We start from the raw sequence: 24572 nt of genomic DNA, 5'->3' as shown, positions 1-24572 counted from the left end.
TCTGCCCATGATTTATTAATTTTTTTTATTATCTGCCCATGATTTGTTTTTTTTTCATTATTTGCCCATAATTTGTTATTTTTTTTATTATCTGCCCATAATTTGGTATTTTTTTTCATCATCTGCCCATAATTTGTTAGTTTTCTTTCCATTATCTGCCAATGACTTGTTAATTTTTTTCATTGTGTACCCATGATTTGTTAAATTTTTTTCATTATCTTCCCACGATTTTTTTTTCATTATGTGCCCATAATTTGTTATTTTTTTTATGATTTGCACATAATTAGTTTTTTTTTTATTATGTGCCCATAATTTGTTAATTTTTATTCTTTATCTGCCCATAATTTGTTAATTTTTTTTTCATTATCTGCCCATGATTAGTTATTTTTTTCCTTATTTGTACATAATTTGTTAATTTTTTTGATTATGTGCCCATAATTTGTTATTTTTTTTTATTATTTACACATAATTACTTATTTTTTTTATTATGTGGCCATGATTTGTAATTTCTTTTATTATCTGCCCATAATTAGTTATTTTTTTTATCATGTGCCCATGATTTGTTAATTTTTTTTATTATCTGCCCATGATTTGTTATCTTTCTTTCATTGTGTGCCTATGATTTGTAATTTTTCTTATTATGTGCCCATAAATTGTTAATTTTTTTTATATTATCTGCCCATGATTTGTTATTTTTTTTATTATCTGCCCATAATTTGTCATTTTTTTTCATTATCTGCCCATGATTTGTTTTTTTTTCATTGTCTGTCCATGATTTGTGAATTTTTCATTATCTGCCCATGATTTATTATTTTTTTTAATATCTGCCCATGATTTGTTATTTTTTTTACTATCTGCCCATAATTTGTCAGTTTTTTTCATTATCTGCCCATGATTTATTACTTTTTTTTATTATCTGCCCATGATTTGTTATTTTTTTCATTGTGTACCCTTGATTTATTAATATTTTTCGTTATGTGCCCATAAATTGTGAATTTTTTTTATATTATCTGCCCATGATTTGTCAGTTTTTTTGATTATCTGCCCATAATTTGTTAATTTGTTTTAACTGCCCACGATCTGTAATTTTTTGTGCTTATATTTTGTCAATTTTTACTCTGTCAAACTTTTGTTCATGTTTTGTTAATATATTTTTTCATTGTGTTTTCATGTTTCGTCATGTTCATTGTCCTTGTATTTACCATTTTTATCCAATTTTTTTTTGTTTGTTTTTGTGTCGTCCATGTTTAGTCCATTTTTTATTTTTGGTTGTTTTTATAGTCTTACCAAAGTATTACGACTCACGAAAACGACAAAAAACTAAAGAATAAAAATCTCGTCCGTGTCTCGTCCGTGTCCCGTCTGTCCTATCTTTTCCTTATCCTTATTATTTATACATTTAACCGGGGACAAGTAACCTATCTAATTTAATTTTTTTAAAAAATTACTCAATACCAATATAAATGCCATGGTTGATTTTAACCAAAGAAAGAGATTGGCTTTATTCTCTTTGTTTTAACGAAGAAAGGTAGAGTTTTGTTGCAAATACGTTTCCATCCACATAGACATCGTAAACGGGAGCGCTACGGCGGTTGTATTTAAATATTCTTTGATGTTTTTCTAATATTTTATATTTTGATTCTAAGTTACCTGACCGGTGTTCAATTCATAATAAGAAGTTTATCGAAAGTCGTATTTCGTTACTGAGACTATTCGCTGTTTTCACTATGGAAACGATCACAGCTGAAGGTAAGATAAAGTGTTTCTGAAAGACGTAAATGCCGATCTTTTATAATTTGCAATCGTTTAACGGAATCTGGTAAGCGTTAATTTAGAACACCCCGCCGTGGCACAGTTGGTTAGCGTATCTGCCTTTAACCCAGAGGTGTTGGGTTCAAGGCTTGTCGCTGCTATCATTGTGGGCTTTGTATCCATAGGCAAGACACTTGACGGAAATTGCTTTAACTTAGTGGTTACTAATGGGTTGTCTAATTGTCAGTTATACAATATAAAAAGTAAATAAGCTATTTGTAAAGTTACATAAATGGTAACTCGTAAGCTGGCATAAGGTGTATGAAACAGAACATTCGTGTTATAACGACTGTTGTATCTCGGCCACTCAACGATAAAGCAAGTTAGATTTATTTATTCATTTAATATAGACACGTCTCTTTTCGTTTAACCCAACCTTACATTCCTGTAGATGTGGTTCGGCTTGCCAATGCTGTTTCTATTAGGTGTTCACTGAACGTGAAGATTAATGAGAAGTCACAATGTACAAGCGACTTAATGCTAAGTTTGTACTATGCAGTTATGGGGGAGCTCCCTACAGGTAACACACATGGTGTTGACTGTCATATAGACTTTGTTGCCCCTCACAAGAGGACAAATAAGATAATTCTTTCATACATATATATATATATATATAAGATACTTTCGTATATACATATGGGATCGACCATCGACGTAAATATTTTTATTGCTAAAATGAAGAATGTTTTAAACAGCACAATTTTAAACATTTGTAATTATGTGAAAACTATAATAATTAATTCATCCTTCAACCATAGGTTATTTTCATGCTTATTTTGTAAAAACAACATATAAAACTATGTAATTTATATGTGAAAAATATAATTTGTTAAACCAATATTATGTTAACAGGTGTCTTGTCAGATTGCATTACTGAAGAGTCACAAGTCCACAATGTAGCTTGCATCATTGACACTTTGGCAGATGAGTATCTCCATGTTGATCTGAGCCATTTGTCTCCGAAACTGTTTGTCAATGGAGACACAGTTACCATATACAACCTGCTTGAAATTCTCGACGGAGTTTTGGAATTCATGTTGGAACAGATAAGCAGCAATGGTGATAGTGGGGGTAAGTGGGAATGTGAAATTACTTGGTATGTAAAAGTTAGCTTAAACTAATGGTGTTGGAATACAATACATTTAAGTTCAATCTAAAATACAGATGAAGGTGACATAGATTCAGATCAACTCAGTGAAAAACCAGTTCAAGGTTCATATCAAAGCAAGAGGTAATTAAACATATTTAGTTATTGAGTGTTAACTAATAAATAAACAACTAATAAAAGGTTTAACTTTAATTACAGTGAAGATCATGACAGCTCAGTTTGCACCCAGGAGTTGCTGGATCTCGACACAACACCAAGAAATGCCTCTCCAATTGATGCTAAATTGAGTATTTCAAGCGATAAGTTTTTCCCACTAGTAGCTTCTGAATCATCAAGTGTCACAGCGGACGATTGGGCTGTTTTAAAATCTTCAGGAAATGGCAGCATATCCGAGCATACTTTGGAGCCAACAGAATTAGAACAAACTCTATCGGATTCTGGTGACAAGACAGATTCACTTATTCGTCTAGGAAATGTGACAAAATCTTTTTCCAAGTCTTTGAAACTTCCTGTGCAAAAGGAAAAACTTCCCATTGATAACACAAGTGGTATGAGTAAATCTGTGGACCTTAGGTCTACTTATACTGTCAAAAATCCACCCAAAGTTACTGTGGAAGTCAGAAAAAAGGGAACTGAACTAAGCGTCAGTGATTTTACCAGCGACACATCTGATGCAGACACCACCAAACCACCCCAAGTATTTGTTGATACAAAACAGCAAAGCGATGCCAAAGTAATTACAATTTTGTAATTGCTTTTGTTTTTAAAATTGTTGTTTTTTTTTGTTACAGCACAAGCTAAGAAAGACAGAAATTAATTATTTTGTTCTACTAAGACTTGTAATGTTTGTACAATATTGTGTGCTTTAAAAGCCAAACAACTAAAATTATTGTAAAATAGTTTTTATGTTTGTAAAAATCTAGAATTTAATTTAGGACACGGCTTCCACTGTTAGCACCGCTAGCTCCGATGGTGTAGACGTCCCTGATGGGATTCCAAAACCAAATTTGAGTAAAACCACGCCAACTGACGGAAGTTCGATTGCATCGGATCATTTTGAGACCAGGGTTCTCAACCAACCAAGGTAATTATTATTTTGAAACGTTTTGCAATGGTAAAATTATACATATCAGTGCACTGTCTGTGTAACTACAGTTTTACATGTTGTAATTTAAATGCTAAGCAAATGTAGAGGTGTTACTCAAGATTTTATTTTCAGAGACCCCAAAAAAATGTTTTAATTATTCAAAAAATCTCATAATTGTGGACTGGAACTCCAATAGCTCTAATTATACCTGTGATGTTTCTTATTTATGAATTTTCTCTATTCCAGTGTGGAGGAAGATAGGATCACACCACCTGTCGAGCGAGATTGGGCAGAATTATTGAAAAACCTTCAGAAAACTGTTGAAGAGTCGAGAAAAATCCGTGAAAAGTTTTTCACAACTCCAGCAGTTGATACTACACAGAGGTTTGCTGAATGTGTTATTGTGGGCCATACAGAAAAAACCAATTACCCAATACCCACAAAGTTTCATACTTGTAATGTAACTCGTAAGCTGGCACGAGGTGTATGAAACAGAACATCTGTGTTACAACAACTGTCATTGCCCCCAAATGCGTATAAAATATTGGTTAGTAATAACGTTTTTTCCTTTAGTTTTACGGATCCCCAAACAGAAGAAACTTTAGACACCACTGGTTTAACTAGTGAAGTGGAAAATGGTACGATTACTTGGCCTGGTGAATATAAGTTAAGTTGGTGAATGTACTGAATCTTGTTGCAGACACAACACAAGACTCCTTGAAAACGAAACTAAAGCAACGAAATGTTCGCTTTGAAGACACCATTTCTACTAAAACTGGAAAAGATTTGGAAAAGTTTAAAAACTTACTACGTAAAGAAAAGGAACTTCAAAACTTAAAGAACAAGGTTTTTATTAATCAAAATATTATTAATGGCTCATCTGGTATAAAAAAGCGTTGTGCATTTCTGACAAAAACTTTGCCGGATGGCAGACAAAACGACGGAAACAATCTGCATTTTTTTATACCAAATGAGCCATTGAAAGATTATTTACAATTTTACATTATGCCTGGTAGCAGAAGTAACAAAAAATTTATTGATATGAAAATAAATCAAGATTTTTTTTTTTTCATGACATGATTGTGTCCTGTCAAATGCTTATAATCTAAAAAACCTATCACAGGTATTGGCTGAAAGCTATCAGGATCATTTGGAAGAAGTTGAGTTTTCTGAACGTAGAAAGATGGGAGCTATCGTGAAGAAAGCAGCTGACACTGACAAGAAATATAAACTTGAGGTTCAAAAACAAAGGAAACAAGAAAAGATGAAAACTAGTAGGAAGAAAGAAATCTCTGCAGCAGCCAGATCAAAAGGATGGCAAACCACAAATGGTAAGAGTGATTGGCCATTTTTAAAATTTTTTTTAAATTTGAAATGCTCTTTTTCTTGGTATTTTTTTACCAGAACAGCACTTTTTAGTTTTAAAATATTGTAGGCATTATTTTTCATGCTACAAATTTTTATCAAAAAAATCTGTCTAAACATATTCACAACTTCCAGTTTGTATGAAGAGGAGACTTGGTTCTAGTCCGATTCGAAAAAAGTTGTCATCCAACCTCACTATCGGGGAGCATGATCTTCTCCCGATGCTCATGGATGAGTTCCCGGGTCTTCATCTTTCACCCACCACGCTTAACAATGCTTGGAAGAAACAGTTTCGACAAATCGAGGTCATTACTTCAAATGAAGCCCGCCACATGAGGGCAAAGAAGAGCAGCGAGAAACAAGTAAGTCTTCATTAAACTTGATTGTTTAGGGGAACTTGAGTAGATCAATTGTTTAGGGAAACTTGAGTAGATTAATTGTTTAGGGGAACTTGAGTAGATTAATTATTAAGGGCTAGCTAGTTGAGCTAGATCACTGGTTCTCAACCTATCCTATGTATACCACCTATGGCGCAAAGAGGTCTTCCAGGGGGTACAAGAATCTTAACAAATTAGTAAATGAAAAAATTACACTTTTTGCATACAAATTTAAATGGGATTAGGTCTGTGTTTGAAATAAAAATTTTACATGAGAAACTCAGAAAATAAATTTGAGCATTTTTGCCAACAGTTGCAGGAAGCTCATGAACGTCACCAACTGCTCACAGCGATCATCCAGCGTGAGCATGATCACACGCATCGTGTTCGTGAAGCGAGGGAGAGGTTGGCTGGAAGAAGAGAAGCGATGCAGAAGCAGAGGGATCGGAAGAACCAAACTGCGAGAGTGAGGAGATATTATCGGGATTATCAACTTCAGATGAAAGCAAGGATGCTGAAACGGAGGACACGGGAAGAGAATGTGAGTTATTTTACTTGGGTGAAATTTTATTTATGTACATATTTAAGACTTTAAAAAAAGGCCCTCAAAAATTAGGGTGACACTTTATGTTACACCTTATTTTACTTGGGTAAAAGTTGTTGGAATTATACACATAGTTTAAGAAGAAATGGCCTTTAAAAAAAGGGGTGACACCTATTGTTACGCCACTGCATTTACTGGCAAACTTTCATACTGAGATTTTTTTGAGAAAGCTTAACAACAGCAATGCAGAACAAAGTAGGAGTATTTGTTATTTTTGTTTATGTAACCTCCTCTGTGTTGGTAATTTCAGCTCTTCAAGAACCTTTTCGAGGAAGGTCTTCAAATCCAGCGTAATCGACTGCGTGAGATCCGAACATATGCTCGCGATAAACGGGATGAACAACAGAAGAGACAGAAAAATGAAATCGCTTCGCTTGAGAATTATTACAAGGATCAGTTTGCTGTGTTGGCTGAGACTTTGGAAAAAGAGAAAGATGATCTGAGAACAAGAGACAAAGCTCAGACAACGGTAAGTTTGCTGGGAATTAAATATCACTTGTTTATTTGCACGTGGTCAAGGCAAGTGTCCTTAATTTGTCTCTTATCCTAATATGAATGTAACTTTGTCGGTAATTGTTTTTTAAGCTTTGTTAACTCATAAGTGCCCCCATAATGGGGGAAATATACCTTTAGTCTAAAATCTAAATTCTCAAACCACTATATTATGAGAGTGCATGTGAACAATTAATGAAGCAGTTCTTGCCATTTTCTCCTTACAGTTGCTTCGTCAGATGAAGACTGGACTTCGTGAAAAGATGGAGCGAGAAGTAAGCGAACTACAAGAAAGAATCGCACGTGATGATGATGATATCTATTATCGGGAACTGGAAGCTGATAGAATCCGGAGGCAGCTGCAGATGGCCACGTACCATGCAAAGTTTAAAGCTCCATAGATTGTGTGGTGTTTCTGTTGGATACCAAGCAATGTGTTTTAATGTAAACACTGTTTTAAATATAGTGTAGAGTTTTATTTTTATAACCCCAGATAATTTAGATTGATGTTTGAACGGATGCTGTATTTTAAAAATTCGTTTTAATAAAACAGAGAATAAGAATGTTTGAGTTGATGTGGCACCGGTTTGTATATTCCATGTGAAACTGATACGATTTCCTGACATGGTTCGTTTGAAAGTGGAATTGTTCTGATTACTGGAAATAAATCAGCGGTTCATACATGGTTTGAAAGTGGAATTGTTCTGATTACTGGAAATAAATCAGCGGTTCATACATGGTTTGAAAGTGGAATTGTTCTGATTACTGGAAATAAATCAGCGGTTCATACATGGTATCCGGGGTGATATTAAATGTGGAGAGAATTACCAGCCTATATTACCATAGTGAAAAGTTCGTTTGCGTTTAGGCTTGAGCAAACATAACGAGTAGTGCGTGTCTGTAACCGTTTACCAAGTACACATATATTGAAGCAGACGCTTGTTCGCTGATTAATATTTTAACTCACAAATATAGTTTACCAAAAGCTAGAGACACGCGTTTATCGAAGGTAGAAAAACTGCAGTTCAAAGTAAAAATGAATGAGCAAATGCAGGAAGAATTAACTTGTCCTATTTGTCTTGAGCTGTTAAAGAAACCGATCGTTGCACTGCCTTGTCAACATAACTTGTGTCGTTCTTGTGCAGCAGATGTATTCAAGGAAGGGCAAACTAATAGGTATGTCTAAGTTTTTTGTTATATAAATTTAGACGACTTAAAATGACAATATTTGTAGGTGCCCAACGTGTAGATTACGTTTACTTTCAGACATCACAGTATCGCATTTGCCACGGAATAGGACACTCGAAAATTTGATTGACATACACATAAAATCAAAGGCGAGTCATATCTGTATGGTGTCGGTGTATTTAATTATTCATGCGCGTATACAACGCTGTAGAATGTGGAGATAACCGCTTTATTTCTCAGGGAGACTTACCGCCTGTATTGATGTCCGAATCAGCAAACGAAGCTTACCAACTTCCCGAACTGTTTGGTTAGTAAGTAACTTATTGTACCTTCGTTTTCCCTCCTTTTTGGGGGAAGAGTTTTTCTGGTTATCCTGTATGCACCCAAAGCATATTCAAGTGTTTTACTTTTGGCAGAGATGGCTGCTTCATACCAACGAGAATCAGAATATGAGAAAGCTAGAAATATTCTAAAAAGACTCGATGAACAAGTTGTTGGGGTGACCAAGTGTCAGGTGAAGACAGATATTGCCAAGTGTTTGGTGGGACTTGAAGAAACTGAGCATGTTCCCCAAATTTTGCAACAAATGGTCAATGTGGCAGTAAAGCATAAAGAAGAGTTCGTTGAAGATGACTGGAACAAAATATTAAAAGATTGCAGAGACATGGCAGTTAAACTGGGAGAGCGGGAAGACATTATTGCTGCTATCAATGTAATGCATTTGTTAGTGCAGCTTTGTAAAGAAAACAGTGACCCACGAAGGTGCATTGAACAGTTGGTTGTATGCGCTGCCACCATGCAAGAACTAGTGGCATTTGTTAAGAATTCAAGAAAAAAAGATGACTTTGACAGTTTCGGATTTTCATTGTTACAAGAAATTTCGGGAGCAGTTGAAACTGTTACCAACATAGAATCACATTTCAAGTGCAGGCAGTTAAGCAGATGTTTGAAGTGTACGGGTTTCTGTTACAATAGACTTTTCCATTATCAAGAGTCAATTAAAGTGCATCAAAGAGCAATACATTTAATGGAATTGGAATTCAAGAAAGACGCTGTTTTATACCGACTTTATGGACTGTGCCACAATAACTTAGGGGTGGCTTACTCAAAGCTTAAAATGTTGGGAAATGCTAAAACAGCATTTCAAACAGCTATTGATGCTTATCAGCAGGTCTTGGATTGGGACAATGAAACCGACAAAATGGAAAGAATAAATTTATGCATAAAAGCACTGGCAGATATAACTTGAGAATAATTCAAGTTAAACAATATGAATTATTCAAATTTCCGCAGCTTAAAAAGTCCATATTATGTTTTATATTTTATTTAGTAGTTACCACCACTTTTCATAAAATATATGATCTTGATTATATCCTAACTGCAATAAATATTCTTCTATCCTTTCAATAAATTTGGGGGGTCCACAAATATAACAATCAGCAATGTCAGGTTCTATGGAACTGAGCGAGAATGACAAACTTTTCTCAGAAATCTTTTCTGTGTTAAAATTTCCAGAAATGTCGGAAAGTTTTTGAACGACTTCTTGAGTTACATGAAAATCACATTGAGCCCCGATTTTAGTGCAAATTTTCCTAATTTCCTCCTGTAAAGTTATAGCAACAAATTGTAAAATATTGTAAAATTGTACCCATTATCTGTTTTGTGTTCAGTTCCAAATTAAAGTGCAAAGTATAGTAAAAAGTACAATATATACATAACATAAATATATATCTATATACCAAAATGGAGGAACGTTATTTGGAATCTTTAAACATGACATAAGTTCACTGATACTATCCTACTTTTATTTAGTTACTATAGTTACCTGAAAAAGCAGTTCTTGTAATGTTTTAGCACTGTACACCAGTGCTGTGTGCTGATCATTAACACCATTTGATTTTCCAATTGTTAAATTCCTGAAAACCGGATCTGAATAAGAAAATAACTCGCACTGATGAAAATAACTTACCGTCTATGTTGTAAAATAGAAAACAGTGGATTAATTCCAACACCCCCTGCTATCAACACGAGGTGCTTTTTATTTGTTTCTTGGTAGAAAAACTTTCCACCAACGCGAACTGACACTTTGTTTCCTACAGTGCACTGGAAAGTTTTTAGAATTCAGAAAGGATAATAACAATATACATTAATATATATTAGGGGTAAATTTAAAGTGTAGTTGGTGAAATTGTTTATGCATTGATTTTACTTACATAATTTGAGCATTTTGTGATGCCTATGCATTCATACTCTGAATTCTGAATACATAGGGTGGACTTGCTGACAAAGTGATTCTTTTTTGTTTTTGATCAATGTGTAAAATACTAGTTTTAAACATTTGGACTAGGATAAAAACCAAAACAAGCATTAATGCAAAATCTGATACATATATATCTGTTAAAGTGTTAATACTGACTACTCCATACTTCCTTTATAAACTATAACACCTCATTCAGCATAAAGCTACTGATACTTGAAATATTAAATAAAACTTATACTGCCTGTGCTAGTAATGTAACTATTAAACACCAATTAACAGAAAAATAATATAAATTCGTAACACTACACACTAAACAACAACACATAACAGGGAAATGTGACCTGACAACATTACACTTGTTTACTTGTTTATATTAACACTGATACCTTGCTTAATATAATAACATTACACTTATTTCTGTGCTTACAAACACAATAAACATGTTTAAAGACTGTCGTTACATCACTGTATACTGTTTTTCCATTTCAACTATTTTTCAACATTTGGTACCAAAATCAAATAAATCATTAAAATTTATGTAACTCCCAAATATCACACCTTTGTATGTATCCAGTGTGCTGGAGGATGGTCGCTGAACTTAACTGCAAGTTGAAGGTGCCCGTTATCAACCAAGTCCTTTGGTGCGTTGCATATTGAAAATCCACCCACAGTGTCAACACCTGGTATCACCATGTCTATCCACTGTCCAGCCTGTTAAATGGATGCTTTTAACTGATGCTATTTCCACACTTTTTTATTAATAGTGTTTAAATGACTGTCATTTTGCTGGTTTAACTGTGTGTGTTAGATACACAACGTAGTATTGCAGTCTCCATTAACAGGGGTAGTTTTAGGATGCAACAAGTGTAAATATTAAATAATGTGACTTAGTCACCTTAAATGTAGCAGCAGGTCTTTCATTTGATTCTATGAAAAGTTTGAGGCCTTTAACTGAAGGAGAAATATCTTCAATAGATACAACTTTGGATGAACAGAAAATCTTTTTCCTTGGACTATGCTCAGTTCGCTTCATATGGTCTCTGCTGTCTGGATTCTTACTGCCTTAAAAAAATACATACACATTACACAGTCTGCAGAATATAGAAGTTCTGACCAGGTCTCGCGTGTGCAACTTTTGGCAGCTGAGTGTGCTCTTTTTAAAATTGTCGTGCAAAGTGCGCACATTCCTAAGCGACACTACTTAGGAAATCCTACTTAATTTGCTACAGATTTGGTTTATTGTTTATTTAATTGGCGTGTGTGGAAAAATTTATGGTGTGCATTAACAAAATGTTGTAAACAAAATTGGGCGTCCACCTGCAATACTCTGCAGACTGGCACATTACCATGGCTGTATTTTATTTAGAACCCAGTAACCCAACAAAACACAAATCCAAATATTTTTAGTAAAACAGAAGTACAGAACAACATTCGATATTTGCAAAAACTTGCTTTGTTATAAATGCTTCGGTACTAGTGAAGAGTCTCCCCCCCACTTTTATTGCTAACCACTAACCCCTATAACAGTGGTTCCCAAAGTTTTTTTAGCGCGACCCAAATCAGAGTTTTATAAACATCTCACGGCCCATGGGTAATCCTTTAACTGGTGGCCACCTGAAATTTTAGGTTAAAAATGTTCAATGAGCCTCACTGATACCTGCTGTCTATTTTTTTGCGAAAAAGTTGGGCGTTCGTGTCGGAAATAAACTTTGAAAATGCGCGAAGAACATGCTGCATCACCGTAATTCGCTTGACTTACGTAAGGTTAACGATTTATTACGTCACAATAAGTTATGTTACATCACAATAGTGATGTATTACGTACGTTACAGGACATTATAGACTTGTTTTCGCACTGTTTTATGTCAATCCCTATTATGACGCAATAATCGACGTGTGAATTGCTATTATGTCGTAATTAATTGCCAGGTCAAACAATCGCTATTATGATGCAATGAATCCATGTGTGAATGCCTACTATTTTGTAACAAACAGTCTACCTGGCTAAGAAAAACATGGTAAATATAAGGCTAAACTACAACGCAAATCTAACCCGACCCATACTTTAGGAACCACTGCCCTATAACCACTAACTACTAACCCCTATAACCACTAACCCGCTTAACATTAACACCTAACCCCCTAACCTAGGGGTTAGAGGTTAGTGGTTAGCAAATAAGGTGGGGGGGGAAGATTCTTTACTAGCACCCAATAATGAATTGTCGTATTAAAAACAGCTTAAATTAAGTACGGACCCTAAACAACTATACTACAACTAACCTGGTTGTACGTCTTGCTTTAGTCTCTTTCCGTAAGTAGAAAAGTTGCGGCTACATCTAACAAAAAGAATGCAATGTTTAGAGTACTTGTTAACGGGTAATGTATGCAATGTTTAGAGTACTCGTAATGTATTACCGTATAACGTCTGCTTACCGTGAAAAGCTTGATGTACTTTTTCCAAATACTGTTGATAATATCCTAGAGGCACAAGTTACCATTTCAAACAAACTGGTTAAATTCCGTGACTTATGTACGTTTCTCGGTTAATTAACTTTAAAGGAACAAACAAACAAAAGTATAATTTTCCTGAAAAGTGGGTAATCCCCCTATATAACTAAAAAGTTTAAATGGGGAGCATCAAATTTTGTTTTTGCCAAATGCGACTGAATAGGTATCTGAATAAATGCATAGATCAGTTAATATAGGTTACTGAACACCTACATCTAAACATATCCATTGAATAGAAAAGTTGCTTGTTGGTTAAATCTCTCACAAAACTAATGTTTAAAACAAATGGTTTGTGTAGAGTGTAGACCAAAAAGATTAAAACCATTTAAAACTATTATAGGTTTTATTAAAACCATTTTGTGTTTTAAACTCTTGGTATAAACCAAAGTTCATTGATTTTTATGGACTGTGGTGTAAACCAGGGCCATATTGTTCATACGACCCTGGTGTAAACAACATGTTATGCTTATATAACCATGTCACGCTGATTTCTGCTTTTTTAACCGTAGTCTCATCAAAGTTCAATGAGGTGATTTCTATAGACTTAAGGTTATCATATGCTTTACTTTTAACATGTATTTCATATACTTTTAACACATTTGCAATTAAATTGGTGATTTATTTTTGACTTTGTAAATACGTTTGTACATTTACACTTTGGTTAGTAATGTTTGCACAGTTAGCAATAACACAGATCCCCAAGCAGTGAGTTTTGATTAAAAACTGAATAAAAAAAGCTTGCAAGTGCAAAGAGATTTCAAGACATCAAATTCAGTTTAAAAACGTTAAAAGGAAGTCTGTGTATGCTTAGTAATTTCAACACATTGTGAGAGTAACTTGTTGAAATGCATGTTTAAAATAATAAAAACCAATGAATTGAATATTTCTACAGTAGCTGAAAGAACACTTTCATGCCTTTAGCAAACTAATAAAATGACAAAAGGTGTACAACCACAATATATAGGCGAAAGAATTATCTTAAAACCACACACATTAAAATATATGCCATGGACTTGGAATTAAACAAGAGGATAACTGGCTTGTGTAGCAATACCACATTGGTTGTCTGCGTTACGTGACATCTTAATGTAGCCAGCTTCACCCCAACCCTCGCCCCAGCTGTAAATAAAAGAAATTGGATCAGTATTACTGTTAGAGTACATGGAATATTACTTAAAATCGTTCTTTTTTTAAGTTTAAAACACTAAATTTAAGCCTAATAAAACAATAAATACTAATACAAGTTTCCAAAAGAAAATGTGGGAATAAGTTAGACGAACTTCAGCCGGAAATAGGATATTACCTGTTCTTAACCAGCCAGTAGTCTTTTCCATTTTCTGTTCCATAACCAACCACTAATACACCATGGTCAAGCATGGTGCTACTGCATGCAGTTTCACTGTATACACCTGAATTGAAATAAAATTGAAACATTGTTATTCGCACTCAGCAGCAACTGGATAGCATACAATATAAATGCTACTGGGCTAGCTTTATAACGAAATGATAATTTGTGACTAGTAGATTATTTATAAATAGATAAAAATTAATCCCTTATAGATTTATGTAAACTTATTAAGTTATTAGTATACTACTAGGCTATTACCAAGCTTGAATAAATAAAAACAAGTGAAATACAAAATGAAACTTGTAATTAAAAAACTTTTAGCAAGATTTAAACAACTTATTAAATACTTGAATATTACAAATCTCACCATTGCTATAAAATTGGAATGAGGTATGACTGGCATCAATGGCCACAGAGATTGGTCCAACAGTTGCTGCTGCTTCCTTCAACATTTCTTCATCACCAGACTTGATATCAACGAATCCAGTGTCTGTTGCCCCACTATCGGTGATGTTAAATCGGCATGTATCGTCCTGTGATGATGTGATGTTAAAAACAGCGAGTCAATTTTATTTTACTATATACTTAACTCAAAAACTTAATCAGATTATTATGTTGTAAAATCACAGACTCTTTTAAATTGTGAATTATTTTAAAGTTATGTAAATGGCACTAAATTCTTTCACACATTATTTAAATCACCAACTCAAATTAATTTGTTTAAAGTTTTTTCTTTAATATTTTGTTATAGACAGTCAAAAGTTATACCTTGGCCTCATATGGATAATATGCTTCTGTATCAATTCCTCCTTGTATTTTAATGTATTTGAAAGCTTGATCCATCAGACCACCATTACAACCATCATTGCCCTCAGGAGTGCTGCAATCAATCAAGTTTTGCTCACTCAGGCTCACAAGTTTTCCTGTAAAAAATGGTCAAATAATACAATTAGGAAATAAATACTTGGAAGAGGTTTATTTTTTGTGTTGAAATGTTTTAAAGTAGAAGAACTGACCTGTTTTTTTCTTGTGTTGTCCTTCCAGAGAACCAGTAGCACTGAATGACCAGCAGGATCCACATTGTCCCTGAATAAACAAAACAAAATTAGAGATGGACTAAAATAACAAAACGGTGGTAAACAACTCTATTATTTGTCCAGGATCTTAATACAGTGTTATTTATAACTATAACTTTTGGTGTGGTATTTAGTTTCGTGTGGGATCTGGTTTTAGTTAATGCCACGTGTTAGTCATCAATAAAAAACGCTGGATTTGTTTTTAGTTCATCATTTGCATGGTAAGATTAAGTATACTTAAGAGCTACTTAATAAAATCCATTATGTATGTACTGTACATATGTAGATGGTATCATTATTCATTACCAACATAAGTTTAGCTTATAGCTCCTTACGACTTATAAAACATATGCTATTTAAAAATCTCGTTCAATCTAATATACTTTTAGTTTTATTAAATTAATTGTCTCCTGCGATTTAATAACAGAAACAATTATATTTCTAACTAATAGGACGCGTGATGACGAACAATAACTAGAAGTACAGTCATTCAGGATGTTTTGTGCTTACAACACAAAACATAAGCACCATATGCTTTTAATGTGAAAACAAAGGATATGCTGATCTATAACATGGACTCGTGATTTAAACAATGTTAAAAATGCTGATATTATATTAATGCACATGATTGGATAAGCCTGCATGTGACTTGAAATATGCAATTCTGCAATTTGCCGGTATGGTATCATATAATCAGCACATTTTTTAAACAAAATATATTTTAAATATTTCAACATAGTCACATAACATCAATTCCTCTGGATCAGGTTTCTTATTATTAAGGCACAGAAGAATGAATGAATGACACCTTCTATAACATAGCGCCTAGCTAGGTGTCTTATTTAAGTCGTTGTGCCCACCTATGTAACTTTATGGGTGACATTTTTGGCTTTTTGCAATTCTTTATTTTTAATATGTCTGGCAACTCTTTAGTGACCAATGGGGTGATGCAATGAACTTTTAATTAATTTCCCCAAAGACACACACGTCCACAATGGTAGCAGACTAGCAGTATGGAATACATTAGCCTTTGGTTAGGATGCGAACAATCTAACCATTTTGTTAGTGACAGACCAATGCATGTGAAATAAATGAACCATAAGAATACCTGGTTCTTAACAGGAGTAACAAGGCCATGTTTCCTCCAGTCTACCAAGGTAGGAAGTTGTATTTGTGAACCAAATGAAAGCAGATTCAAGTAAGTACTTCCACCAGTTGACTTCCTCTTAAGCCTGATGTCGTTACGATAACCATTCATCATTGAACTGAACTCTTCGCTGGTCTGTATGGAAAATAACATTGGTAATTAGTCAAAAATAAGTTAAACATAACGCCTTCACATATATATTTTAGTGGTCACCTATTGCTTAGCAACAGTTTTTCTACATCCTACATAAAGGCTATTATTTCAAAGGTGTAAAATTTTGTTATTCTTTCCAATCAAGCATTCACATTATTTTAGAACTCACCAAATCTCCGTATTCGTTCATTTCAAGGCGGTATGACTTTTGTTTCAACGAGTATTGCATGTTATGTTCGGAAATTTTGTTCCAGTTGTTGAACCAAGTTGCCATCTTTTGTTCTTCTTCTTCCTGTAACAAATAGTCAATGTTAAAAAGTGTAAAAATCAAATTGTGTAAATTTGTTCTTAAAATTTAGTAATTCGTTTCTTTAATTCTGTAAATGCATATTCTTTACAAGTTCTGTAAATTACAAAACGGTAATGTTGCCACATTAATATTTGTTTTTTAACATTACGAAAATAGTAAACAGTCACTTACCACAGTTTGGTAGACTTTCTTCCAGAGGTTTTTCCATGTTTGGAACAAACTTACGTGCTGTTGGTTCAATTGCATCGCACTACAACAGCCAGCAAACAATACGACGGCAAGTAACACGGTGACTTTCATTATGCGTTGACTTGTTTTAAAATATAAAATAAAAATGCCTATACACCCTGCACGTCCACACACGAATCGGTAAGACTAAATTATAATCATTTTTTAAAGTTGAATTTATATCATTGAAAATCATGAATCAGCGATTTAAAAAACAAAAACAGAACCAACCAGCAGAACTAAACAACAAGCGGCAACTAAAGGAACCGACGCCAGTTCTTTGTTGTGTCATATGACTGCTGTGACGTCATACAAAGTTTTTGAAAAAGGCAACGTGGTAGCGGGAGGGCGTTTGTTTTGCAGCTGGCGGCAAAGTCGCGATGCAGTAAAATTTGTTATCTCCCCGTTAATCCTTGGTTTATTACCCAGGAACATTTAAAATAATAGCAATTGAAAAGGAGAGAGACAATTTGGTAACCATTATAATTACGTTGCTTGAATGGCAATCCGCATCTTCTAATTGAAATCTGCTTATTAATTTGTCAGCTACCATGAACGCGTAAAAATCTGTCCATTTATCTGAACACTTGAAAGTCCCATTACCGGTCGTGCAGAAGTATTCGCACAGTCATAGTCACGAGAGCTTCAAATTGTACAGTCATTCGTTCAATCGTGAGAGGTTGAATTCATGACGTAATTTTACATCATCTTTCGATTCCATAGTTCCGCCATAGTTTAATAATACAACATTATTTATTAAACTATGGTTCCGCAAACAAGTGGCATTAATTGCCCACACACTAGACTAGCCTAATAAGGAAGTCGTAAACAATTACGCGTCTGGATTCATACTAAACACAAGCACCCACACAGCACTTTAAGTGAATATTTTCTCAATAATAAACAACATCTCTCCCAACGTTTTCTGGTTTATTTTAACGCACTTACAAAACGAAGTATTTGGAAAACATTGCTTTAAGATGGCAGCGTTCAGCTAAGAGATATTTAAGCCTATATGCCTTTCAGCAAAATCACCAACGTACAATATGAACACCACATACAACAGCACTGTGAAAGGAATGGAAAAAAGGAAATAAAAACAATAAAAGAACGATTTTGGCAACACTTATCCATGGCACATAATTGCAAAAAACAGCATTTCTAGCACGACATTAAATATTACTGAGACTAATTCTCAAAGCAGATATCACTTGGAACTGAAATATGAGGCAGTAAAATACAGCCAGTTCAAAAAATTGTATAGAACTGCAGGGTAAGACGGAACACCTTCAGCACATAATATCCAAATATCCGGATCGTATTTTAAACAATAAACAACAGTCTACAGGGGTCATGAGGATACCGTTTTTTAATCCTTTAAATGTTTTGTGTTTTTTTAAAAATAGAATACAAAAGGTGTCCCATCTTTCCCCACTCTACTGTATATTGCAAACAGCTTTATAATTAGTAAGGAGATGGAGTAACATGTTGAAAACCAGGTGATAATGGAGAAGGGGGAACTTGATTCGAAAATGATCCCTTGATGCCGCTATCATCTTCATCAAATAACCCCTGATCTTCAATATTTTCCTTAAAGTGCAAATATTCCAACTTTATATTTAAAAATATTCAAACTTTATATTTAAAAATATTCAAACTTTAAGGATATGTAATAAAAGGTAATGTACATTTGAATAACAAACATTAAAATTTAATTTCTTGCACCTGTGCAGCTGTAATGGTCTTTACATTTAATTAAATATCAAACTATTTTTAACGAATTTAACTAAACAGAAAATAATAGAAACCTATATGTATAAAAAAATTAATGTTTTTTTTTAAATTTTAAAATTTTCAACCAAAAATAAAATCATTCCTACTTTATTTGGATCGTCATTGTCTTCATCTTCACAATGAGGCGACCTCCCCTCCCACACTTTGTATATCGGGTGGATGAAAGTAGAAGACCTGACAAATCAACATAAAAAAATAAAAAAATCTTAAAGTTATAATTTAAAGATGGAAGCGGTATATAAACCTAAACCACAATGAGTGGATAGCCAGGGCCCATGGGGTATTGGAATGACTTCCTTTTAACTAAAAACAAGTTGTATACAACTGATTATGAAACTTTTTAATGTAAAATTATATCACCTCGTAAATACCATCCATAAACTAGGCGTTTTCTATGTGGTAACGTACAGAAGAAATTTTTACACAAATTTATTTCTTTTAACATTATTATTCAGGAAACTTTTATTGTCTTGCTTTGTAGAGCAGGAGCAGTTTACAAAGAAAATGATGGCTGTCAGTTGTTGATAGGGAACTTGCATAATCTGTTTAAAACTTGTTAAACTTCCCACTTAATGCAGTAATTAGCAGCACTAGATAATAAGTCTGAGGTAATATAGACAAATTAGATTAATGGAAGAGCAGAGGTGATAATAAAGTTGCTTACTTAACACTAATCTGTAGTTTTACTGAAGTACCTACCTTTTTAACAGATAAGGGTCAAAAGGAAAAAATGAACCAAGAGGATTTTTTACAGATAAAGTTGCCATGCCAACAACTGGTAACATTTGTCGATTGTTTCTTTCCACTATTGTGTCACAATACACAAGTTGGTGCTGCCTGAAATAAAGTCAAAAATTTATAAACAAAAATAAATTGTTTTAAAAACATTGTTTTAAAATGAGGCTAGCAGAAAATAAATAATATTAAAAAAAGTAGTCTACATAAAAATATCATTAAAAATACATATTAAAATCATTTTTGATTAAAAACCAGGGGGAAATTAATGATTTTTAAACAAAATAATCAGGACTTCAGACATTCATGTATGTTGTGTTTCACAAATTATTTTTCAACTTGTAATTAAGAACTTACCTCATTGTAGAGGTGAACAAACTGACCACAGATGATAAACAAGCTTTTAAAGGATTAAGTGGACTAACTATGAGATGTTGCAAGTTCAAGGTGTGGAAATATTTATGACCTAAAAAAATTATGTGTAAAACAGAAATATCATGTCTCGTATAGAAAAATAGGGATTCATAAATAAAAAAAAATTATAATAAATATGAAATGACTTTATTAAAAAGATATACACTAAATGTGAAGTACAGGTTCAAGGTGTAAAAAATATTGATGTCATATAGAAATATAAGGTTTTATAAATAAAAAAAATACTAAAAATCAATAATTTTATTATTTAGATACACACCAAACGTGAACTAATGTTATTGTTACGTTAAGTATGAATATCATTTACCTATTGTTACGTTAAGTTGTTACGTTAAGTATGAACATCATTTACCTATTGTTACGTTAAGTATGAATATCATTTACCTAGTTTTGATTTCAAAATGTCTTCATGTTTAAAGATAATGACATAGAATGTCGCTTGGCATATGCTGTAGAACGTCCCATGCCTGGTTATATCACAATGATATACATCTGGTGAGATGAACTCGGTGACCTCTCTCAAGTAACTGTGTGCCCAACCAACCATCAAGTCAATACATGCTGTCACCGTTCTAATAATTAAATCATATAATTAGTTCAATGGTACAGTTGCTTCTGGCACTTTCTTTCTAAAGAGTATCAGTCGTTATAAAAGCCACGGTAAAAAATAAAAAATTACTTGCTCAAAGACACAATCGCCTACCACTACCACTATCAGTATCGAACATAGAACCCGATATCCTTCGTTTTTATTGCAAGTACTTAACCAATGTAGCATAACCCAGATGTTAAATAATTTATACAGAGACTAAATGTGTCTTCCACTTTTACTTACGATAATGGTATATAGGTGGCACGTGCTAATAAGCTGGCAATGTAACAAATGTAGGTTTGTCGTACGATTGTTGGCATGTTAGGATTCACAACTTTCTGCCAACAATGTTCGATGAACGATTCAACAAAACTCTGTCAAAACAAAGTTTGGAATTGTAACAATACAGCTGTTTAATCAAATGTCACATTTAGTTGGCTAAAAGATCATATAAAGTAAAACTTAGATAACTATAATATATACGGTTGCTGCTAGGCTTATTCATTAGTTATTTTTGTTTGTCGCCAAGATTTTTTTTTATGGACATTTTAATTTTAATCTAGTATTCAGGTTGTCTTCATCAGGGTGATGACACTGAAACAACTATATTTAATATACCTGTTTTAAGCTGCAGATGTAAAACACCACAAACTGTACATGGATAAGTTGGTGTACCGGCATTATTGCCGTGTCAAATATATGAACAATTTCACGAAAAAGTTTTCGGGTTTCTTGCAACTGTAGTTCCCCTGAATAAATCAGATTTTGTTTTATTTTTGAGTAAGATATTGCTTTCTTAAAAACAAATTACAGTGGCATGTTGAGCTTTTTGCTGCCCTGATACAATGTGCATTTCATGGAATGTAATAGTTAGTCAAATTAGTCAAAAGGTCATGCGATTTAAGTAGTGCTGAGCAGCATGTATGTGTGCAGGCAGAACAATAAAAGAAATATCACAGATTCACAAGTTTTAATTTAACCAAAATATTGAGAAAACAAAAATATACTTTGACATCATACCTTCCCTGTATGAAACTTGGTAAAAATATTCAAACAAAATATGCATTGCGCAATCCAATTTATTGGCAAGTGGATGTTTCATTTTTATCTCTTCTTCATTTTCTTGCATCTCTTCGTCCTGGTGAGCGTGAGCATAAGAGCAATGATAAATAATTTATATAAATAGTGGCATGGTCCGACAAAATAAAGGGGGTTTAACAGCAGCCACAAACCGTTAGGACTTTTTTTTAATACCCTGTTTTATTACTACAGCACCCATTCTTTACACCTTGGTTGATGTTGGCATACCTTACTGTATAATAAGAAGTTACTAAACTCCCATAAAATGAACAACTAGATATCATAAATTTGTTTTAATTCAAAACAAGAAGGATTTTCAACATTAATTTTTGAGCGTTTAGTTTACAATTTATTAAAAATCTGAACAAATTTTATTTTTTAAACAAAACAAATTAAAACCATTTTGTGCCAGTCGTCAATTAACAAACTGAGTATCACTCACCATTTGAAACAAACTAATTTCTTCGTCATCGTCTATTTCTTCAATGTTTTCCATCATTTCTATCTCGTGTCTATGAGTGACAGCCTGCAATAAAGAAATATATTTAGTAATCTGACAATTATTACAAAACTGTGTTCTGTGTCCAACAGGGAGACACCTGTAGGTCCAGTAACAGTCATACCAAATAAGAAAAATAATTTCATTCAAAAAGTTTAAAAAACAATCACTTTAAAAATCGTATTAAACGATTTTAACACAATTCGCCATTTTTGAAAAATTGATTTCTTGAAAAAAATTTTCAGAACAGTTTTTCAGTCATTAAAAAAGTAAGTCTATATTAGATATAATAAGCAGCAACCTATGTTACTTACATCCAAATCAATGAGATTTTTTATCACCAGTTCAAGTATTGCAGATCTCATGTTAGGCTGGTAAGATGTGACGAACAGGAGGTTTTTGACGTACCAGATCTATAGCAACAAAATTAATTTTAGAATCCGAACAAAATTTATAATGTATTTGCAAATATGAAAATGAAAATTCAATTGAGATTTTTAGTATTGGTAATATCTAAGTTACAAGTCGTAACATAATGAACTTACCAAGGAATCATTTGGTTTACGAATGAAAGGGAAGCCTTGACTAAACACTGCTAGCATTGGTTCTGATGCCCTGTTACAACAATATATAAAATAGTATACAAGGCTTAGGCTGATATATTGGGCAGAACAGGGAGATGACTATATTATTGCATGCAATAGCAAAAAAATGAAAATAAAGAAATTGAAGCAACTAAAATATATCGAGACAAGCTAGTTTTTTTTTCTTTAACTTTATTTTATTCATTTGTAATTTGTTCCCTGGCCAATAATATCCATACAAACTGCTATTTTCAAGAAATCCTTTGTGTGCAACATTTAACTGCAAACTATGTGTTCTGTATGATTCTGATTAACGGTGCTTTTCACCCAAGACACAAGTATTTTACCATCTTACCTTGGAATGATATGCAGTATTTCTTTAAAGACAATGTGAATTTGCTCAAAAATGTCCTCCATTGTTACTTTGGGGTGGTTGGTTTGTGTGGCATTGGATTTTGAATCTATGTAAAAAAAAGTTTGAAATAAGATGGTAAGGTCTTGTATATACCCCTAGGCCTTTCGACGAACTGCTGATTTATAGTTACAAAATAAACAGCAGTCGGTAAAAGATCAATTTATAAAATGTTATACTCTTAAAATTTATTGTTTTTAATATTGACTGCAGAACATAAGATAAATTTACCTGGAATTAGATTTTGGGTCAGTGACTTGATAACTCTTCTTAAATGAACAGAATTTGCAGAAACAAGAGCGACAACAAACACACGGAATGTTGAAACTACCTCTGCTTCTCGTTCCATCCAACGTACTGTGAAAATTAAATCCACTTTGAAATAATAACACTATACATGAGTACAGGCAGTTTGTATCCTCATTCTAATGCAAAGAAAATTTTATTGACACATGGCATGGCAATGACAACCATTTACACTTCTTAAACTTACAGTGCAAATAAAAGAGAAGGCCTATAGTAAGCTAAAGATTATCTATACTGTTGTTTTTTTTCACTGACACAGCCATACACTACATTTCAGATCTGCTACTTTGTTTAACTAGTTCTTTACCTTTTAACAGAGCATTGACAATTTCATTTTGATCTTGGTCTAAAAGATGAGACAATGAAGTAACCTCTTGAAACCAATCCATTATCTGGCTTGACTAAACAAAAAATATTGTTTATATATCACTTTTTTAACAATTAATTTGTCAATGAAACGTACCTTTATGTTTGGATCCCGTAGTTGCTGAAGAACAAGATGATAGTTGCTGGTATCACCCTAATAAAGATAAAGTACGGAATTGTCAATTATTATATTAAATTTATAGAACTTAAACATTTATCTTATAATAAATAAGAAACTAGAGTTAAATTTCTACACATGATAAGGCATATTTCAAACCTGCTTTAACTTTTCTAATGCATCAGAAATTTTCCCTCCAAATCGGACAGTTTTGCTTTCGCCAATCTTGCCCAGGGATTTAACCCTTCTTATGGAAGTCATTATTGTGAACGAAAAGCACAACACTTGTTTAATATAAAACCTCACACTGGGGTGACCGGTGTAAGAGCTTTTTAGTTCGGAAAAAATCAAAAATTCGCCAAAACAATCTAGAACACGAGAAGTTGTCACGTTGATCACGTTGTGTTCGTTTTGTGCAATAAACTTTAGTCGAATTCACTCGTACACGTGCTGACATAGAAATATGAGAGAATGTGTGGTATAGGATCGAACTTGCAAACAAAGAAACTTATATATGTCTTTTAAATAAACCTTTCGGTTATATAAAACTATATCTGAACTTCCTGTTTGTCACTACAGTCTTGCCCG

The 24572-nt window shown here is 33.3% G+C and overlaps 5 protein-coding genes across 7 annotated transcripts; 2 read left to right on the top strand and 3 right to left on the bottom strand.

The window, feature by feature from the left end:
- The first annotated feature begins 1541 nt into the window (after nucleotides 1-1541).
- On the top strand, nucleotides 1542-7408 carry LOC149739170 (centrosomal protein of 95 kDa-like). Its single transcript, XM_089874566.1, has 14 exons — nucleotides 1542-1749; nucleotides 2204-2332; nucleotides 2665-2883; nucleotides 2977-3043; nucleotides 3119-3653; nucleotides 3856-4004; nucleotides 4254-4391; nucleotides 4581-4645; nucleotides 4708-4853; nucleotides 5131-5338; nucleotides 5508-5734; nucleotides 6063-6290; nucleotides 6604-6822; nucleotides 7073-7408. Exons 1-14 carry the CDS (start codon nucleotides 1728-1730, stop codon nucleotides 7244-7246), a joined length of 2526 nt encoding a protein of 841 aa, XP_089730692.1. The 5' UTR covers nucleotides 1542-1727; the 3' UTR covers nucleotides 7247-7408.
- A 136-nt stretch (nucleotides 7409-7544) lies between these two features.
- Nucleotides 7545-9822, top strand: LOC149739169 (uncharacterized). Of its 2 annotated transcripts, none has more exons than XM_089874576.1 (4): nucleotides 7545-8021; nucleotides 8112-8182; nucleotides 8274-8340; nucleotides 8450-9822. In XM_089874576.1, the coding sequence occupies exons 1-4, from the start codon at nucleotides 7994-7996 to the stop codon at nucleotides 9280-9282; spliced, it is 999 nt and encodes a 332-aa protein (XP_089730702.1). In that variant the 5' UTR covers nucleotides 7545-7993; the 3' UTR covers nucleotides 9283-9822. The 2 variants fall into 2 exon arrangements, with proteins under 2 accessions (XP_089730702.1, XP_089730701.1); XM_089874575.1 differs by having other exon boundaries at nucleotides 8080-8182.
- LOC149739168 (oxidoreductase NAD-binding domain-containing protein 1-like) lies at nucleotides 9342-12905 on the bottom strand. Of its 2 annotated transcripts, none has more exons than XM_089874581.1 (7): nucleotides 12727-12905; nucleotides 12574-12629; nucleotides 11189-11355; nucleotides 10852-11004; nucleotides 10003-10136; nucleotides 9859-9949; nucleotides 9342-9636 (listed from the first exon to the last, which is right to left on the bottom strand). In XM_089874581.1, the coding sequence occupies exons 1-7, from the start codon at nucleotides 12789-12791 to the stop codon at nucleotides 9367-9369; spliced, it is 936 nt and encodes a 311-aa protein (XP_089730707.1). In that variant the 5' UTR covers nucleotides 12792-12905; the 3' UTR covers nucleotides 9342-9366. The 2 variants fall into 2 exon arrangements, with proteins under 2 accessions (XP_089730707.1, XP_089730709.1); XM_089874583.1 differs by having other exon boundaries at nucleotides 11189-11351; nucleotides 12727-12795.
- Nucleotides 12906-13399: 494 nt separating this feature from the next.
- On the bottom strand, nucleotides 13400-17298 carry LOC149739167 (procathepsin L-like). Its single transcript, XM_089874577.1, has 8 exons — nucleotides 17007-17298; nucleotides 16695-16817; nucleotides 16334-16507; nucleotides 15166-15235; nucleotides 14918-15072; nucleotides 14517-14682; nucleotides 14105-14210; nucleotides 13400-13920 (listed from the first exon to the last, which is right to left on the bottom strand). Exons 1-8 carry the CDS (start codon nucleotides 17133-17135, stop codon nucleotides 13821-13823), a joined length of 1023 nt encoding a protein of 340 aa, XP_089730703.1. The 5' UTR covers nucleotides 17136-17298; the 3' UTR covers nucleotides 13400-13820.
- A 678-nt stretch (nucleotides 17299-17976) lies between these two features.
- On the bottom strand, nucleotides 17977-24420 carry LOC149739166 (RNA polymerase I-specific transcription initiation factor RRN3-like). The gene is made up of 16 exons (XM_089874568.1): nucleotides 24144-24420; nucleotides 23964-24020; nucleotides 23808-23901; nucleotides 23426-23551; nucleotides 23138-23243; nucleotides 22744-22813; nucleotides 22513-22611; nucleotides 22142-22225; nucleotides 21640-21757; nucleotides 21238-21368; nucleotides 20863-20993; nucleotides 20412-20599; nucleotides 19950-20058; nucleotides 19557-19694; nucleotides 18944-19031; nucleotides 17977-18653 (listed from the first exon to the last, which is right to left on the bottom strand). The coding sequence occupies exons 1-16, from the start codon at nucleotides 24243-24245 to the stop codon at nucleotides 18528-18530; spliced, it is 1767 nt and encodes a 588-aa protein (XP_089730694.1). The 5' UTR covers nucleotides 24246-24420; the 3' UTR covers nucleotides 17977-18527.
- Nucleotides 24421-24572: the final 152 nt, after the last annotated feature.

Source organism: Ciona robusta, chromosome 3 (assembly GCF_009617815.1).
Source record: "Ciona robusta chromosome 3, ASM961781v2".
Lineage (NCBI taxonomy): Eukaryota > Metazoa > Chordata > Ascidiacea > Phlebobranchia > Cionidae > Ciona > Ciona robusta.
This window is presented reverse-complemented; position numbering and strand designations above follow the sequence as displayed.

Excerpts from the sequence above, each read along its gene's own strand:
- LOC149739170 (XM_089874566.1), top strand. The coding sequence starts at position 1,728 with ATGGAAACGATCACAGCTGAAG. Across the intron at positions 2,333-2,664 it reads TATGGGGGAGCTCCCTACAG|GTGTCTTGTCAGATTGCATT; the intron begins GTAACACACATG and ends TTATGTTAACAG. Across the intron at positions 4,646-4,707 it reads AACTAGTGAAGTGGAAAATG|ACACAACACAAGACTCCTTG; the intron begins GTACGATTACTT and ends ATCTTGTTGCAG.
- LOC149739166 (XM_089874568.1), bottom strand. The coding sequence starts at position 24,245 with ATGACTTCCATAAGAAGGGTTAAATCCCTGGGCAAGATTGGCGAAAGC. Across the intron at positions 23,244-23,425 it reads GACCCAAAATCTAATTCCAG|ATTCAAAATCCAATGCCACA; the intron begins GTAAATTTATCT and ends TTTTTTACATAG. Across the intron at positions 21,369-21,639 it reads CCAAGTTTCATACAGGGAAG|GGGAACTACAGTTGCAAGAA; the intron begins GTATGATGTCAA and ends TGATTTATTCAG.
- LOC149739169 (XM_089874575.1), top strand. The coding sequence starts at position 7,882 with ATGAATGAGCAAATGCAGGAAGAATTAACTTGTCCTATTTGTCTTGAG. Across the intron at positions 8,183-8,273 it reads ACATACACATAAAATCAAAG|GGAGACTTACCGCCTGTATT; the intron begins GCGAGTCATATC and ends TTTATTTCTCAG. Across the intron at positions 8,341-8,449 it reads CCAACTTCCCGAACTGTTTG|AGATGGCTGCTTCATACCAA; the intron begins GTTAGTAAGTAA and ends TACTTTTGGCAG.
- LOC149739167 (XM_089874577.1), bottom strand. The coding sequence starts at position 17,135 with ATGAAAGTCACCGTGTTACTTGCCGTCGTATTGTTTGCTGGCTGTTGT. Across the intron at positions 15,073-15,165 it reads ACAACACAAGAAAAAAACAG|GAAAACTTGTGAGCCTGAGT; the intron begins GTCAGTTCTTCT and ends CATTTTTTACAG. Across the intron at positions 14,683-14,917 it reads ATTATCCATATGAGGCCAAG|GACGATACATGCCGATTTAA; the intron begins GTATAACTTTTG and ends ACATCATCACAG.
- LOC149739168 (XM_089874581.1), bottom strand. The coding sequence starts at position 12,791 with ATGGTAACTTGTGCCTCTAGGATATTATCAACAGTATTTGGAAAAAGT. Across the intron at positions 11,005-11,188 it reads GACCTGCTGCTACATTTAAG|GCTGGACAGTGGATAGACAT; the intron begins GTGACTAAGTCA and ends TCCATTTAACAG. Across the intron at positions 10,137-10,851 it reads CACACTGGATACATACAAAG|TGCACTGTAGGAAACAAAGT; the intron begins GTGTGATATTTG and ends AAAACTTTCCAG.